Source organism: Salvelinus fontinalis, chromosome 17, assembly GCF_029448725.1.
Source record: "Salvelinus fontinalis isolate EN_2023a chromosome 17, ASM2944872v1, whole genome shotgun sequence".
In the NCBI taxonomy this organism is placed as follows: domain Eukaryota; kingdom Metazoa; phylum Chordata; class Actinopteri; order Salmoniformes; family Salmonidae; genus Salvelinus; species Salvelinus fontinalis.
Window position 1 is genome coordinate 11,488,008 of NC_074681.1, and position 16,974 is coordinate 11,504,981.

General features: G+C 41.8%; 1 protein-coding gene across 2 annotated transcripts in view; it reads left to right on the forward strand.

Annotated features, from left to right (window-relative positions):
- The first annotated feature begins 202 nt into the window (after nt 1-202).
- Nucleotides 203-16,974, forward strand: part of LOC129813690 (G-protein-signaling modulator 2-like) — a 31,458-nt gene continuing 14,686 nt past the window's right edge. The window contains exons 1-5 of one of the 2 annotated variants that reach the window (XM_055866107.1): nt 203-394; nt 11,510-11,886; nt 14,534-14,755; nt 15,588-15,723; nt 15,836-15,975. In XM_055866107.1, coding sequence (XP_055722082.1) covers nt 11,822-11,886; nt 14,534-14,755; nt 15,588-15,723; nt 15,836-15,975 — 563 coding nt within the window. In that variant the 5' untranslated portion in view covers nt 203-394; nt 11,510-11,821. The remainder of the gene's footprint in view (nt 395-11,509; nt 11,887-14,533; nt 14,756-15,587; nt 15,724-15,835; nt 15,976-16,974) is intronic. The other variant, XM_055866108.1, reaches the window with a different exon arrangement.

A 16,974-nucleotide genomic window follows, 5' to 3' on the forward strand; every position in this document is an offset into this window, starting at 1 on the left:
ACTCTTTGTTTTATTCTTCTGATTATTGCATATTTTGCAGACACACTTGACACCTTGAAGCTGCATGAGGATAACGTGATTTACTCACTCATCCTATAGTTGAAATTCATTATTGAAATCTCATTGGTCCACAGACGGATATTATGGGCGTGGCTATCTTTGAACCTGTTCCGCTGATTGGCTACTGGACTAACAAAACAGAGTCGACTCATTGAAGTTTTCCAAAAGTTTATTGCTAGTTATGTTAGGAAAGTGGCGAATTTATAAGCACATATGGCAATAAATATAACGTTTTATTATGAAGTTGTAGAATAAAACTGAAATTGTATTTACCGTCCGAGTCGAAGTATCGAAACGGGGAATAAAATGCATTGTTCGAACTGGACTGCCTAACGTAAGTGGACTAGCTGACGTTAGCCAGCTGAGCTAACGTTAGCTACGGTTACAGGTTATAAAGGTTCTCTGGTTGTGTACCCATAGCATAGCCCTCTAGCTATAAGCTAAATAAATAGCTATAGGGTTGTTGTAGCTTGCACATTTGTTAGAACTGGCTTGTTGGCTACCTAGTTAGTTTTCTCAGTTGATTTGCTGATCAAATCTCTCAGTTCACTATTTGGGGAACGCCTTAGCTGTATTCGTCAAAATAAATATAATTTGTTAAATCAAAGACAGTATGTTATAGGCCTATAGCCATATCTCGTGTGTGCACAATATCTACAGTTTACTAATTTAGTTAGTTTGGTACTGTGAAATTGCTGTGTTAAATTGTCCAGTGTATGTTTCTGGGAAATCATGGTATGACTTAATCTCTTCTGGGAAATGAATAAGGGAACTAGGCAACAAAATGTGAAAAAAACCAGTAGAAGGACATTCAACTATTGATAGAAATCTATATCACGTGTATCTTAAAATCTTCGGGCTTCTCAGAGTCCCAATCCTGTTTGCTCGCCAATCTCCACACTGAATCATTTCAGGTGAGGGGTGCCTCTTTCTAGATCTGTCCCCTCTGTTTTGATGGTGATTTTCTGGCTGCATTACTGCTCTCATGCATTATTATGCTTTGGTGTTTCCGGGTTTGCTTGGTTAATGAGAGGCTGTGGACAGGTTAATGAGAGGCTGTAAACACAGAGTGAATAGACCACCCTGTGAGTACATTAAAGATGAGCTAATGATAACAGTTCTGTGTGTGTGATGTGGGAGCCAGCCTCCTGTCAAGCTGTTCTTTCAAATGACTGCTTTTGTTGCCACAGCTGCACTGTAGTCCTATATCACTTGTCCTATTAACCACTACGTCATAGTCGCAGACAGACAGCCTTGTCACCGGCCCAGACACATACAGTTGAAGTCGGCAGTTTACATACACCTTAGCCAAATAGGAGCAGACTCCTTTCTGAGAATGTAGGCTCCTCCTTTACGTCAGTGAAAAGAATCTGGGAAAAGGATCTCTGTCTATCAGTGATGAGTTTTGGGCGGATGTTTGCGACAAGGTACAGTTGAAGTCGGAAGTTTACATACACCTTAGCCAAATACATTTAAACTCACAATTCCTGACATTTAATCCTAGTAAAAATTCCCTGTTTTAGGTCAATTAGGATCACCACTTTATTTTAAGAATGTGAAATGTCAGAATAATAGTAGAGAGAATGATTTATTGGTCAGAAGTTTACATACACTCAATTAGTATTTGGTAGCATTGCCTTTAAATTGTGTAACTGGTGTAACGGAGTCAGGTTTGTATGCCTCCTTGCTCGCACATGCTTTTTCAGTTCTGCCCACACATTTTCTATGGGATTGAGGTCAAGGCTTTGTGATGGTGACTCCAATACCTTGACTTTGTTGTCCTTAAGCCATTTTGCCACAACTTTGAAGGATGCTTGGAGTCATTGTCCATTTGGAAGACCCATTTGCAACCAAGCTTTAACTTCCTGACTGATGTCCTGAGATGTTGCTTCAATATATCCACATAATTTTACTTCCTCATGGTGCCATATATTTTGTGAAGTGCACCAGTCCCTCCTGCAGCAAAGCACCCCCACAACATGATGCTGCCACCCCTGTGCTTCACGGTTGGGATGGTGTTCCTTAGCTTGCAAGCGTCCCCCTTTTTCCTCCAAACACAACGATGGTCATTATGGCCAAATAGTTCTGTTTTTTTTTTTCATCAGACGAGAGGACATTTCTCTAAAAAGTACAATCTTTGTCCCCATGTGCAGTTGCAAACCATAGTCTGGCTTTTTTATGGCGGTTTTGGAGCAGTGGCTTCTTCCTTGCTGAGCGGCCTTTCAGGTTATGTCGATATAGGACTTGTTTTACTGTGGATATAGATACTTTTGTACCGGTTTTCTCCAGCATCTTCACAAGGTCCTTTGCTGTTCTGATTTGCACTTTTCGCACCAAAGTACGTTCATCTCTAGGAACGCGAGTCCTTCCTGAGTGGTATGACGGGTATGTGGTCCCATGGTGTTTATACTTGCGTACTATTGTATGTACAAATGAACGTGGTACCTTCAGGCATTTGGAAATTGTTCCCAAGGATGAACCAGACTTGTGAAGGTCTACAATTTTTTTTCTGATGTCTTGACTGATTTCTTTTGATTTTCCCATGATGTCAAGCAAAGAGGCACTGAGTTTGAAGGTAGCCTTTGAAATACATCCACAGGTAAATCTCCAATTGACTGAAATTATGTCAATTATCCTATCAGAAGCTTCTAAAGCCATGACATCATTTTCTGGAATTTTCCAAGCTGTTTAAAGGCACAGTCAACTTAGTGTATGTAAACTTCTGACCCACTGGAATTGTGATACAGTGAAATAATCTGTTTGTAAACAATTGTTGGATTTTTTTGTTGTCATGCACGAAGTAGATCTCTTAACTTCTCTGCGCTACGGATCCCTTTAGCGGGATCATTTTCATAAGCAACCGCTGAATTGCAGGGCGCAAAATATTACTAACAATATTTATAATCATGCAATCACAAGTGAAATATACCAAAACACAGCTTAGCTTGTTGTTAATCCACCTATCGTGTCAGATTTTGAAAATATGCCTTGCAGCGAAAGCAATCCAAGCTTTTGTGAGTGTATCAATCAATGCTACAACAGCTAGCCCCAAATTAGCATGGTCAAGAAAGTCAGAAAAGCAATAAAATTAATCGCTTACCTTTGATTATCTTCGGATGTTTGCACTCACGAGACTCCCAGTTACACAACAAATGTTATTTTTGTTCGATAAATATTACTTTTATAACAAAGAAATGCCATTTGGGTTGCGCGTTATGTTCAGAAAACCAAAGCCTAGTTCCGTTCGACGAAAATTCCAAAAAGTATCCGTAATGTTCGTAGAAACATGCCAAATGTTTTTTTATAATCAATCCTCAGGTTGTTTTTAACAAACATAATTGATAATATTTCAACCGGACCATAACCTATTCAATAAAAGAGAGAAAGAAAATGGAGAGCTACCCCTCTCGCGCAGGAACTATTCAGAGGACACCTGACTAGTTTTGAAAAATCTCGCTAATTTTTCAAAATAAAAGCCTGAAACTGTCTAAAGCCTGGTCACAGCCTGAGGAAGCCATTGGAAAAGGAATCTGGTTGATACCCCTTTTAAATGGAAGAAAGACGGGCCAGGAAACACAGATAAAATCACTTCCCGGGTTAGATTTTCTCAGGTTTTCGCCTGCAGAATCAGTTTTGTTATACGCACAGACAATATTTTGACAGTTTTGGAAACTTTGGAGTGTTTTCTATCCTAATCTGTAAATTATATGCATATTCTACGATCTGGACCTGAGAAATAGTCTGTTTACCTTGAACGTTATTTTAAAAACAAAAAAAATAATCTGACCCCTATCGTCAAGAGGTTAACCGACTTGCCAAAACTATATTTTGTTAAAGACTTCACACAGACTTACATGGCAGCTAAACAGCAGAGCAGATGGCCTAGTGATAACCAGTGTTTTGGTTACAATTTTGCTCATTGGCTTGGATGGACGGCTGCTAGCCGGGCCCAGCATTTAGGTCATCCACAAAGTGAGCTCTCAAACACACTTTGTGACGTCATCATGTTGTAACTGCAGTGAAATGTCCCATTGGATCTATTACTGTTAGAGGTGGCTCAGATTCTATTTTAACTTAACATAATAAATAAATAAAATCAATTTAGTCTCAAATAAATAATGAAACATGTTCAATTTGGTTTAAATAATGCAAAAACACAGTGTTTAGGAAGAAAGTAAAAGTGCAATATGTGCCATGTAAAAAAGCTAACATTTAAGTTCCTTGCTCAGAACATGAGAACACATGAAAGCTGGTGGTTCCTTTTAACATGAGTCTTCAATATTCCCAGTTAAGAAGTTTTAGGTTGTAGTTATTATAGGACTATTTCTCTCTCTACCATTTGTATTTCATATACCTTTGACTATTGGATGTTCTTATAGGCACTATAGTATTGCCAGTCTAATCTCGGGAGTTGATAGGCTTCAAGTCATAAACAGCACTGTGCTTCAAGCATTGCAAAGTGCTGCTGGTAAACGCAGTAAAGTGCTGTTTGAATGAATGCTTACGAGCCTGCTGCTGCCTACCACCGCTCAGTCAGACTGCTCTATCAAATCATAGACTTAATTATAATATAATAAACACACAGAAATACGAGCCTTTGGTCGTTTATATGGTCAAATCCGGAAACGATCATTTTGAAAACAAAATGTTTATTCTTTCAGTGAAATACGGAACCGTTCCGTATTTTATCGAACGGATGGCAACCCCTAAGTCTAAATAATGCTGTTACATTGCACAACCTTCAATGTTATGTCATAATTTTGTAAAATTCTGGCAAATTAATTATGGTCTTTGTTAGAAAGAAATTGTCTTCACACAGTGCATCGAGCCAGGTGGCCCAAACTGCTGCATATACCCTGACGCGAATGCGCTTTTGTTAAATCATCACCAGTTTGGCGAAGTAGGCTGTGAATTGATGATAATTTAACAGGCACCGCATTGATTATATGCAATGCAGGACAAGCTAGTTAAACTAGTAATATCATCAACCATGTGTAGTTAACTAGTGATTATGTTAAGATAGTTTTTATATAAGATAAGTTTAATGCTAGCTAGCAACTTACCTTGGCTCCTTGCTGCACTCACGTAATAGGTGGTCAGCCTGCTACGCAGTCTCCTCGTGGATTGCAATGTAAAAGGCCATAATCGGCGTCCAAAAATACAGATTGTTATGAAACTTGAAATCGGCTCAAATTAATCGGCCATGCCGATTTATCGGTCGACCTCTAATACAATCATCTTTCGGCGAAATTCGCCATTTTGAATCCAAAAAAGGTGACTCGTGTAGATCCAATGAGAAAAGTGAGGGGGAGGGCTTTGGATCACTACTGGCTGTATGCGACCGAGTGATGCGTGTTTGGAGCAATACTGTCTGTATCCAAGGCTCAGCCAATCGGTCACATAACAAAACACAGCACTCAACTGAAGAGAGAAGAGACACCAATGTGCTAGTTGTAGCATCAGCGCGTGCTGAAAGAGAGTGGAATGAAAGTTTACCAGCTACAGCAGCGCATCCCCTGAACGATAACGAAGAGGTAGGTGAGAAGCCTGACCACGGAGACGGGGTGAGAAGTTGATGAAGCGTACTTCATGAGCTGTAACCGAAAAACAACTGGCATTTGGAAAGTTTGAGGTGAGGGAGAAAGTGTTCCACCACAAGTATTGTTAAGTATCTTGCTACAGTAGTTGGGTGTCGAATTCTCCGTTAGCTGGCCAGAGAAATGTTGTGCGACAATATCCAACTTAACTGATCAAATAATTGAGTTTTTATGGTGTGAAAATTAGCTGGCTAATGAGGTCAGACAGCTAATGTTAGCTAGCTAATGTTACAACATCAGATGAGCTAACGTTAGTAATCTAACCATTCGCTATAGTATTAACTGGTGTACGACTCCTTGCTGTTCCTCAAGTTATAGCGCATTAGTTGCTTACTGGATCCTGGCAATCTAACTAGAGTATCTGTGAAGTAATGTTTTCCCTCTACAGTATGTGGTTAATTTTCAGAATGAGAGAATTAGGTGAAAACGTGGCGTTGTTTGGTAACTTCTTTGATATAGGGGGCAGCATTTTCACTTTTGGATGAATTGCGTGCCCATAGTGAACTGCCTCCTACTATGTCCCAGATGCTAATATATGCATATTATTATTACTATTGGATAGAAAACTCTGAAGTTTCTAAAACTGTTTGAATGATGTCTGTGAGTAAAACAGAACTCATATGGCAGGCAAAAACCTGAGAAAAAATCTAAAAAGGAAGTGAAAATTCTGAGTGGTCGTTGTTAGTCATCACCTATTCAATTCCCAGTAATATATGGATCTGTTTGCACTTCATACGCCTTCCACTAGATGTCAACAGTCAGTAGAACGTGGAATAAAGCTTATGCTGTGTTGTGGGACCGGATGGGAGGGGAATGAGTCAGTGGTCTGGCAGATTGCCAGTTCTTGGTCACGCGCTTTCCTCATGTTGTCGCCTTGCGTTCCATTACTTATACAGACATGAAAGAATGGTTCGGTTGGAACGTTATTGGATATAAATGATAACAACATCCTGAAGATTGATTCTCTACTAAGTTTGACCAGTTTATTTGACCTGGAATATAATTTTTTGAAGTTTTCGTCCGATGTTTGCCTGCATCTGCGCGAGCGTTTGGACACGTGTACTACACATGCTAGCAAAATTAGCTAATTGGACATAAGTAATGGACATTATCGAACAAAACAACTATTTATTGTGGAACTATGATTCCTGGCACTGCGTTCTGATGAAGATAATCAAAAGTAAGGGAGTATTTATGATGTAATTTTGTATTTCTGTTTACTCCAAAATGGAGGAGAAATGTTGTTAAATCTGAGCGCTGTCTCAGATTATTGCATGGTGTGCTTTTTACGTAAAGTTTTTTTTAAATCTGACAGCGGTTGCATTAAGAACAAGTGTATCTTTAATTATATGTAAAACATGTATCTTTCATCAAAGTTTATGATGAGTATTTCTGTTATTTGACGTGGCTCTCTGTAATTACTCCGGATATTTTGGAGGCATTTCTGAACATGGCGCCAATGTAAACCGAGATTTGTGGATATAAATATGCACATTATCGAACAAAACAAATGTATTGTGTAACATGATGTCCTATGAGTGTCATCTGATGAAGATGTTCAAAGGTTAGTGATTAATTTGATCTCTTTCTGGTTTTTGTTACTACTATCTTTTGCTGGGAAAATGGCTGTGTTTTTCTGTGGCTATGTACTGAGCTAACATAATTGTTTGGTGTGCTTTCCTCATAAATCCTTTTTGAAATCAGACATGTTGGCTGGATTCACAACATGTGTAGCTTTAATTTGGTGTCTTTCATGTGTGCTTTCATGAAAGATAGATTTTTATAGTAATATATTTGAATTTGGCGCGCTACATTTTTTCAGGATTTTGGCCAAGTGGGACGCTATCGTCCCACCTATCTAGAGAAGTTAAACAAGTGGATTCAGGGCTCAAGTGTAGCTGGAGCTGGCTTAACCCTTGTGTTGTCTTAACCTCTCTGGGATATGTGGGACGCTTGCGTCCCACTTGGCCAATAGCCAGGGAAAATGTGGAGCGCCAAATTAAAAAAAAAATGATATAAAATCAAACTTTCATTAAATCACTCCATGTAAGATACCAAATTAAAGCTACACTCGTTGTGTATCTAGCCAACATGTCAGATTTCAAAAAGGCTGTTCGGCAAAAGCATAAGATGCTATTATCTGATGATAGCACAACAGTAAACAAAGAGAGTGTAGCATATTTCAACCCTGCAGGCGCAACACAAAACACAGAAATAAAATATAAACCTTTGACGAGCTTCTTTTGTTGGCACTCCAATATGTCCCATAAACATCACAAATGGTCTTTTTGTTCGATTAATTCCGTCCATATATATCCAAATTGTCCATTCATTTGGCGCGTTTGATCCAGAAAAAAACAGCTTCCAATTTGCGCAACGTCACTACAAAATATCAAAAACATTACCTCTAAACTTTGCCTAAACATTTTAAACTACTTTTGTAATACAACTTTAGGTATTTTTAAACGTTAATAATCGATCAAATTGAAGACGGGTCTATCTGTTTTCAATACAGGAGGACAACAGACTACTTTTCTAGTCTTGCGCAACTCTCAAACAGTACACATGTTACACTGATTCCAGATGGCCGTAGTTCTTCATTGCACAAAGGAATAACCTCAACCTATTTCCAAAGACTGGTGACATCCAGTGGAAGCGGTAGGAACTGCAAACAGGTTGATTAGAAATCTAGTATCCCAATGAAAAATCATTGAACAGACAGTGACTTAAAAAAAAAAAAATCTGAATGGTTAGTCATCGGGTTTTGCCTGCTACATAGGTTCTGTTATACTCACAGACATGATTCAAACAGTTTTAGAAATTTCTGAGTGTTTTCTATCCAAATCCACTAATAATATGCACATCTTATATTCTGGGGATGAGTAGAAGGATGTTGAAATTGGGCACGCTATTTATCCAAAAGTGAAAATGCTGCCCCCTATCCTAGATAAGTTAAGGGTAAAAAATTACCCGACACAATGTTTAACAGCAGAGAACCGCCTAAATTATATTTTTTCAACTTGAAATTGGATGACTTCCTAGAGTGACCTCAACATTTAGAAAAAGTGAAACATCACCTTTGTTCATATTTCCATGAAAGCTGTACACCACCAGGGTACAAAGCGTACAACAAATTTTTGGCCCGGCAGTTATGAGAAATTGAGATTGTGTGCTACTGATTGAACTCAGCCAGCAGCTCCTGAAGAGGAAGATCACCATGGCTGGCACAGTTAGAAAGAACAAGCCTGAGCTCCCCCTTGCACTCCTCGCAACAAGGGGGAGGAGGCCTTCTCATCAAAGTTTGCCTTCACCCCCACCACCACTCTAGTTTCTTACCTCCCAAAGAGGAACAAGAGTGTGGTCCTCCTGAGCACACTGCACAAAACAGCTGAGATCAGTGATCGTGAGGACAGGAAGCCAGCCATCATCCTGGACTACAACCACAACAAAGGAGGCGTGTTCAACTTGGACAAGGTGATTGAAACTTACAGCTGCAGGAGGATGACTGGCCCCTGGTCATCTTCCATAACATCATTGAAGTGTCCTCATACAATGTCTTCGTGATATGGAACAAGATCAACCCTACCTGGATGCCTGATAAGCGGAACAAGCGGAGGGTGTTCCTGGAGCAGCTGGGAAAGGCACACATTCAAAGAAGGGAGCGCCTCCTTCGCACAGCAGCCTCTGCAGCACATGTGAAAGCTGTTCAGGGGGCTGAATCTTGCCCTGATCCATCTGAGGCTGCAGCTGGGGCAGGCAAGAGGAGGAGATGCCAATTCTGCCTCCCAAAGAAGGACTGGAAAACATACTATGTGCTGAAAATGTAAATGTGAGATCTGCAAAGTCCGTGCACACACACTTGCAACTCTAATTAGAGTTGATTGATTTGTTTTTCACATTTTTGTTTTGTGTCCATCTTATTTGTTTATACACCTTGTGGGTGGGGGCTATGGTTTTAAAAAATGGGAGGAGACTAGTATTTTGTAGTTGAATTCCTCATTGTACAGTATATAAGAATATATCATTATGTTGCCAAAAAATGGTTGTTTCCCTTCAATACAATGCATTCAAAACTACTCTGCACATTTCTGCTACTTTCTTAGGCTATACAAGTGCTATCTCTTGCAAAACAATTTTTTTTTTTTACACCTATGCAGTACCTTTAGTAATAATAAACCTCTACTTTAGTAAAGAAAACAATTGACATGTGTGTTGTAATAAAAACTAGGGTTGTCCACTGATTAAATGCAGTCTTTCTGCATTGTGAAGAGGGAAAACCAAGATATTCAAAGTTTGATGAATGACAGGTTGTTTCTAAATGCAAAATATATTTTGGGTTTAAAATTCAATTAAGCTGCTTTATTTTAGGGGTTTAGTGAATGCGGGTCATTTTTTACCCTTAGGACAAGGAGTATACAGAATGTTAAGACTATATACAAGGGTGAAGCTGGAAGCCACTAGAGTTGAAAGGAACACCACACACTTTCCCTCTTTCTCACTTTTTCAATACAGTGGATAAAAAGGGCTATGCCAGGTGTACTCTCTGCCTGAAAGAGATCAATTATACCAACAAAGGGTATGGTATCATGCTGTATTCACAACGCAACAAGCAGCTCGACAAAGAGGTCTGTGGTGAACCATCCCCAGGTTGAAAGTAGATTACTCCTGGATTAGAAAAGTGATGATTCACAACAACCAAGTCTTTGAATAATCTTTGTGAATGTCATTTAGTTACAGGCGTTGCGATACTACCTGCCATCAGAATATGCCTCTTTCTATTATCCCCCAATGAATATTAATATGCACCTGCAGCATACATTTGAATACCGCTTACTGTTTTTTATATTTGTAATAATTGTGCTCTTGACACTTAGCTGGTAGTGTAATTTGGTTTCAGGAATAACCTGTTAATCAGTCCTACTAAAACGTGACCTGTTAATTAGGCCTACTCCTTCCTACTAAAACGTGACCTGTTAATTAGGCCTACTCCTTCCTACTAAAACGTGACCTGTTAATTAGGCCTACTCCTTCCTACTAAAACGTGACCTGTTAATTAGGCCTACTCCTTCCTACTAAAACGTGACCTGTTAATTAGGCCTACTCCTTCCTACTAAAACGTGACCTGTTAATTAGGCCTACTCCTTCCTACTAAAACGTGACCTGTTAATCAGGCCTACTCCTTCCTACTAAAACGTGACCTGTTAATCAGGCCTACTCCTTCCTACTAAAACGTGACCTGTTAATCAGGCCTACTCCTTCCTACTAAAACGTGACCTGTTAATCAGGCCTACTCCTTCCTACTAAAACGTGCGTCTGGAAAGAGGCGGCCTACTTTATCATGTGGGAAGGAGGCAGCGTTTGGCCTTGCGCTGGTGGCGCTCCTCATCTACGACTACTAGGCTTTCTTATCACTGTACTAACAATGGATTTTCCACGCAGTCGTAACTGTGCAGGTCTTTTTTCAAACTTCTTTCATCAGCCAGGCTACTTTACCTACTGCTTGCTAAATAATAAAAGTTTAATCAATTTGCAATTATAATTATCTTTGCTATGGTGGATACATGTTCTCTTTTGTCTACCAATGATTTGCATACAGTATATTACATGTATCTCTGGTGATTGGGAAAAATCCTCTCCTGTTTGTCTGTTTGCCTAGGCTAGCTGTATCTTCACACTTAAGTAGACCCTGAGCACTGATGATTGAGTCATTGATTGACAGCTTGCGTGTGGTGAGGGGTGAACATATCCACTCCTGTCCTGCCCTGCGTGTGCACGCTGTTTAGTGGGTGTTGCCATGTTGTCGCGTGGCCAGAATGAAGCTTCACACACAGCATCTTGTGTTCTCTTCACAGAAGGCTGCCGAGGAGAGCTGTGGTGGCACTGACAAGGCAAGCCAAACTCAAACAGTAGGAGAAATGCAGCCTCGTGGACTGACTGGCAACTCTGTCTGAGGATCTCTGTCTGGGGCTCTGGTCATGTCTCTAGACAGACTAACAGTCGAAGGACAAACAACCTTACAAGAAAAGGGAATATTAGGATTTTCCAACAATTCTTGTTGTGAAGGTTCAGACCACTCCTAGGTCCATCAGATGTTTTTTGACTTTTAGTTTTTTCATTATCACAATTTTTCGGATTAACTGGGATCGTCCCACTTATGATCTTAAATGGATTCCGTTGGCTCTTTGGTTAGCATTCAAGATGAGGACCAGTCCTATCGTGTCCGATACAGGTAGGCAATACCCTCCTCATACCCCACCCAGCATTATACTGTCACTGTCTCAATCGTTGGTCAACATATTTTGTTTCATGTACGGCCTAGATTGGGTACTTTAAACTTCCCTTCATTGAAGTGAATTTTTTTTTTTTAAGAATTGGAACAAGAATTTAACAACAATGATCATTGTGGGATTTGACACAGTAGACCATGTAGTCTAGATCTCATCCTAATGTCTCAAAAGTCTGCATGTGGGATGAGATCAGGTTTTCCAGAGCTTTCAGGTGTGAATTGGTAGGCTACATTTCTCTTCTTCCATTTTAAGTGGAGTTGTGAGAGGAAGTTCCATGTAAGTGGAGTTGAGACAGAGGGATGGTTGGACTATAGACGGACTAGTTGAGTGGTTCCTGTTCCCATGTTTGTGGCAGACTGGCAGGTCACTGACTTTCATAGGTGTCACCAAGCACCTGGCCCAAAGTAAAGGGCACCGGCAGGTGTGACCTGGGGAAAAAACAGCAAAAACTGCTCCAGGCTTCTCAATCAATATTTAACAAGCCTCTGAAACATTCATGATGATTTGCTTTGTATTTCTAGTTTCCAAATTAGATGATTCAACTTCTTTTGAAAGGAGTGGAGGGACATCTGTTTGGTAGAAGGCACCATGGTTGTATGTTCAACCATGTTCATCTCCGCCTATAGGATTTATAGGCATTTTCCTGGTCAACCATTTGTAAAATGCATTTGAGCATTAACGCGGAGGTGACAATTATGGCATATGTTCTCAAACGATTCAGTGTTAGTGTTGAAGGTAGGCCTAACTCCTAGTCAAACCTTGTACGTTTTAATTGAATAACTTAAACCTCCCATTAGAGCTGGCACGATAAACTGAAAATGATCGACAACGACCATACTGAGCACTTATCGCAAGTATTTTGTTGATATTGTTCATTAGGATAAGTAGCCTATACTAGAGAAGTGTGAAATGACAAGTTTGCTAATATGGGTGATTGTTAATGGGACAATTGATGGCTACAACCATGAACTAGAAGTAGTAGTTTTAAAGGAAATGTTTGTTATAAACCCTATCGTTCTATTTATGGTTATTACATCAATTCAAGCAAATGATCGCGATAGGGATTTTTATCGCTATATCCATTTTGCCCAGTTTTACCTCCTAGCCAGCTGAATCTGACAAAGCTCTCTGATGCTGCCCAGCAGCTTTGTAGACAGGGCCTGTATAATCACTGTAGGACCCACTGTAGTAATTCCAGCCAGGTGATGAGGCCAGAGAGAGACAAGTAGATTACCTCATGTAACGCTGACAGTAGATTTTCCCCTTTTATCCTTAGGGTTAGCCTACTTTATTGCAACCGTAGTGTGCGGCATGCAAAGAAATATGTTCGTTGGTGACTTGTGGGAATGGATGGAGATCTTTTTCAATGTTTTGGTGAAATAATCTGTGAGACATTGAAGAGTGTAGGCTACCTGAGCCCTTGTGTTTAGCTCTCGACTGTTGCACAGGAATCCTCTTTAAACCCAGTGGAAGCCTCTTTAGATGCCACTCAGATGTACCATGTGCTGTTGTAGGAGAAAGAAACCCAGGTATGGTTGGTGTGTGGTTAAAATAACCACATTAGGTCAAATTCAGTATCTGTCACTGTACAGTACAATCATTTGTCATTTTACCTGCAAGACTGACACCAGCTCATTGTAACATTGTTCAGTCTGTAAACAGTAAAACACAGTAAACAAAACTATAGATGTTTTCCCTTCAGTATCAATGTTATAACCCTTTATAAAGTTTCATAATGCATAATGTGTTTAGTAGGTCAGGTGTAATGTCAGTCAGTATTCTGTGAGAGCTTTCTAAACAGAACACTGGGTGTGTGGGGAGCACTTGATATAAGAGGGGAAACTTGAAGTAAAAAAACATGCATGAATACAGTTCATATCTAACAAAGGGATGGGTGTTTTTGCAGGAGAACACACAAGATGGTAAAGAGACTGTGTAACAATTGAAGCCAGGCTGCATGAATATCACTAATCTGCTCCTAATCTGTTAATCCACCTGCATCTGTGGATGCTCCTCTCTGACCCTGTCTGGGGTTAAAGTGACCGAAACACACAGAATGTTACAGCACCCTGAGCGTGGCAGATCCAATGTCTTGCTCAATCCCTATTCTACACAGCAGAGAACCATGCCTGTAGACAATACACTTCTGTCTGAATGTTCTGTAAACATTGAGCCCACTGAATAGCCCAGTCCTCAGCGGAGCTGTCTGCCAGATTGCTGCATATTGTACTGTAGTGACCACGTAGAGAGGAAGTCAGCCCTAACCATAACAAACAAACCCTGATAAACCAAGGCTATTGTCCTCAGGACTATGAAGGAAGTAGCCAAACAAACTCCACATTCACAGTCTGATGGCGAGTGAGAGGGATGCTAGTCATACGTTTTTTCTGCTTCTATAACTTGAACATTTAGGCTAATGGGTGGCTTTGGTTTCTGGTTGATTTGAACTGTGGCAACTTTGGGACGTTTAGGCTCAATAAACTTGGGTTGTTTTGAAAAATACTATTTTCTCCCGTCTGTGCCTACTGAACGCCACCGTGGACCTCTAATCCTATCTTCTACCTAAACCGTTTCTGCTGCCCCCTGTAGGATGGAGGCGTCTTGTCTGGAGCTGGCCCTGGAGGGGGAGCGGCTCTGTAAGGTGGACGACTACAGCGCAGGGGTGTCCTTCTTCGAGGCGGCCATCCAGGTTGGCACTGAGGACCTGCAGGTGCTGAGTGCCATCTATAGCCAGCTGGGCAACGCCTACTTCCACCTGCATGATTACGGCAAGGCCTTGGAGTTCCACCATCATGACCTCACCTTGACCAGGTAGGAACACCCTTATCACCAGGCAGGAAAGAATACGCCCGTCACCAGGCAGGAAAGAATACGCCCTTCACCAGGCAGGAAAGAATACGCCCTTCACCAGGCAGGAAAGAATACGCCCTTCACCAGGCAGGAAAGAATACGCCCGTCACCAGGCAGGAAAGAATACGCCCGTCACCAGGCAGGAAAGAATACGCCCTTCACCAGGCAGGAAAGAATACGCCCTTCACCAGGCAGAAAAGAATACGCCCTTCACCAGGCAGGAAAGAATACGCCCTTCACCAGGCAGGAAAGAATACGCCCTTCACCAGGCAGGAAAGAATACGCCCTTCACCAGGCAGGAAAGAATACGCCCTTCACCAGGCAGGAAAGAATACGCCCGTCACCAGGCAGGAAAGAATACGCCCTTCACCAGGCAGGAAAGAATACGCCCTTCACCAGGCAGGAAAGAATACGCCCTTCACCAGGCAGGAAAGAATACGCCCTTCACCAGGCAGGAAAGAATACGCCCTTCACCAGGCAGGAAAGAATACGCCCGTCACCAGGCAGGAAAGAATACGCCCGTCACCAGGCAGGAAAGAATACGCCCGCCACCAGGCAGGAAAGAATACGCCCGCCACCAGGCAGGAAAGAATACGCCCTTCACCAGGCAGGAAAGAATACGCCCGTCACCAGGGCCGTATTAGTAAAGCTTCTCGGAGTAAGACCAGGTCATTGTTCCCTTTATCAGCATGACCTCGCCACATAATTCCGCTGTTTGGACGTAAGCATTTTGCAATTTTAAAGTAGATGGGCTTTTCCTTCCCATGATGACATTTTACTATCCCATTCTCAGGACCATCAGGGACCAGCAGGGAGAGGCGAAAGCCAGTGGTAATCTAGGCAACACGCTAAAGGTGTTGGGTAGATTTGATGAGGCTTTGGTCTGCTGTCAGAGGCACTTAGACATCGCCGTGGACCTGCACGACAAGGTGAGATTAACTCATTTGCGCTTTTTTCCGGTATTTAAATTCAGCGTTTTTTAACAATTTTTTTAACGGTTTTGGAATTGACATTACCTCTGTTCTTCTGTCTCTTCGTTAGGTGGGGCAGGCGAGGGCGCTGTATAACTTTGGGAATGTGTATCATGCCAAAGGCAAGGCCATCTGTTGGAGTGGAGCGGAGCCCGGAGAGTTCCCTGAGGAGGTCATGACTGCACTTAGGAAAGCAGCGGAATACTATGAGTGAGTTGGTGTGTTCATGTGCCTTACATCTAGTACTATAGAGTAGAAATAAAGGGCATATTGTCATACTGCTCAAAAAATAAAGGGAACACTTAAACAACACAATGTAACTCCAAGTCAATCACACATCTGTGAAATCAAACTGTCCACTTAGGAAGCAACACTGATTGACAATAAATTGCACATGCTGTTGTGCAAATGGAATAGACAAAAGGTGGAAATTATAGGCAATTAGCAAGACACCCTCAATAAAGGAGTGATTCTGCAGGTGATGACCACAGACCACTTCTCAGTTCCTATGCTTCCTGGCTGATGTTTTGGTCACTTTTGAATGCTGGCGGTGCTCTCACTCTAGTGGTAGCATGAGACGGAGTCTACAACCCACACAAGTGGCTCAGGTAGTGCAGCTCATCCAGGATGGCACATCAATGCGAGCTGTGGCAAGAAGGTTTGCTGTGTCTGTCAGCGTAGTGTCCAGAGCATGGAGGCGCTACCAGGAGACTGGCCAGTACATCAGGAGACGTGGAGGAGGCCGTAGGAGGGCAACAACCCAGCAGCAGGACCGCTACCTCCGCCTTTGTGCAAGGAGTAGCACTGCCAGAGCCCTGCAAAATGACCTCCAGCAGGCCACAAATGTGCATGTGTCTGCTCAAACGGTCAGAAACAGACTCCATGAGGGTGGTATGAGGGCCCGACGTCCACAGGTGGGGGTTGTGCTTACAGCCCAACACCGTGCAGGACGTTTGGCATTTGCCAGAGAACACCAATATGGGCAAATTCGCCACTGGCGCCCTGTGCTCTTCACAGATGAAAGCAGGTTCACACTGAGCACATGTGACAGACGTGACAGAGTCTGGAGACGCCGTGGAGAACGTTCTGCTGCCTGCAACATCCTCCAGCATGACCGGTTTGGCGGTGGGTCAGTCATGGTGTGGGGTGGCATTTCTTTGTGGGTCCGCACAGCCCTCCATGTGCTCGCCAGAGGTAGCCTGACTGCCA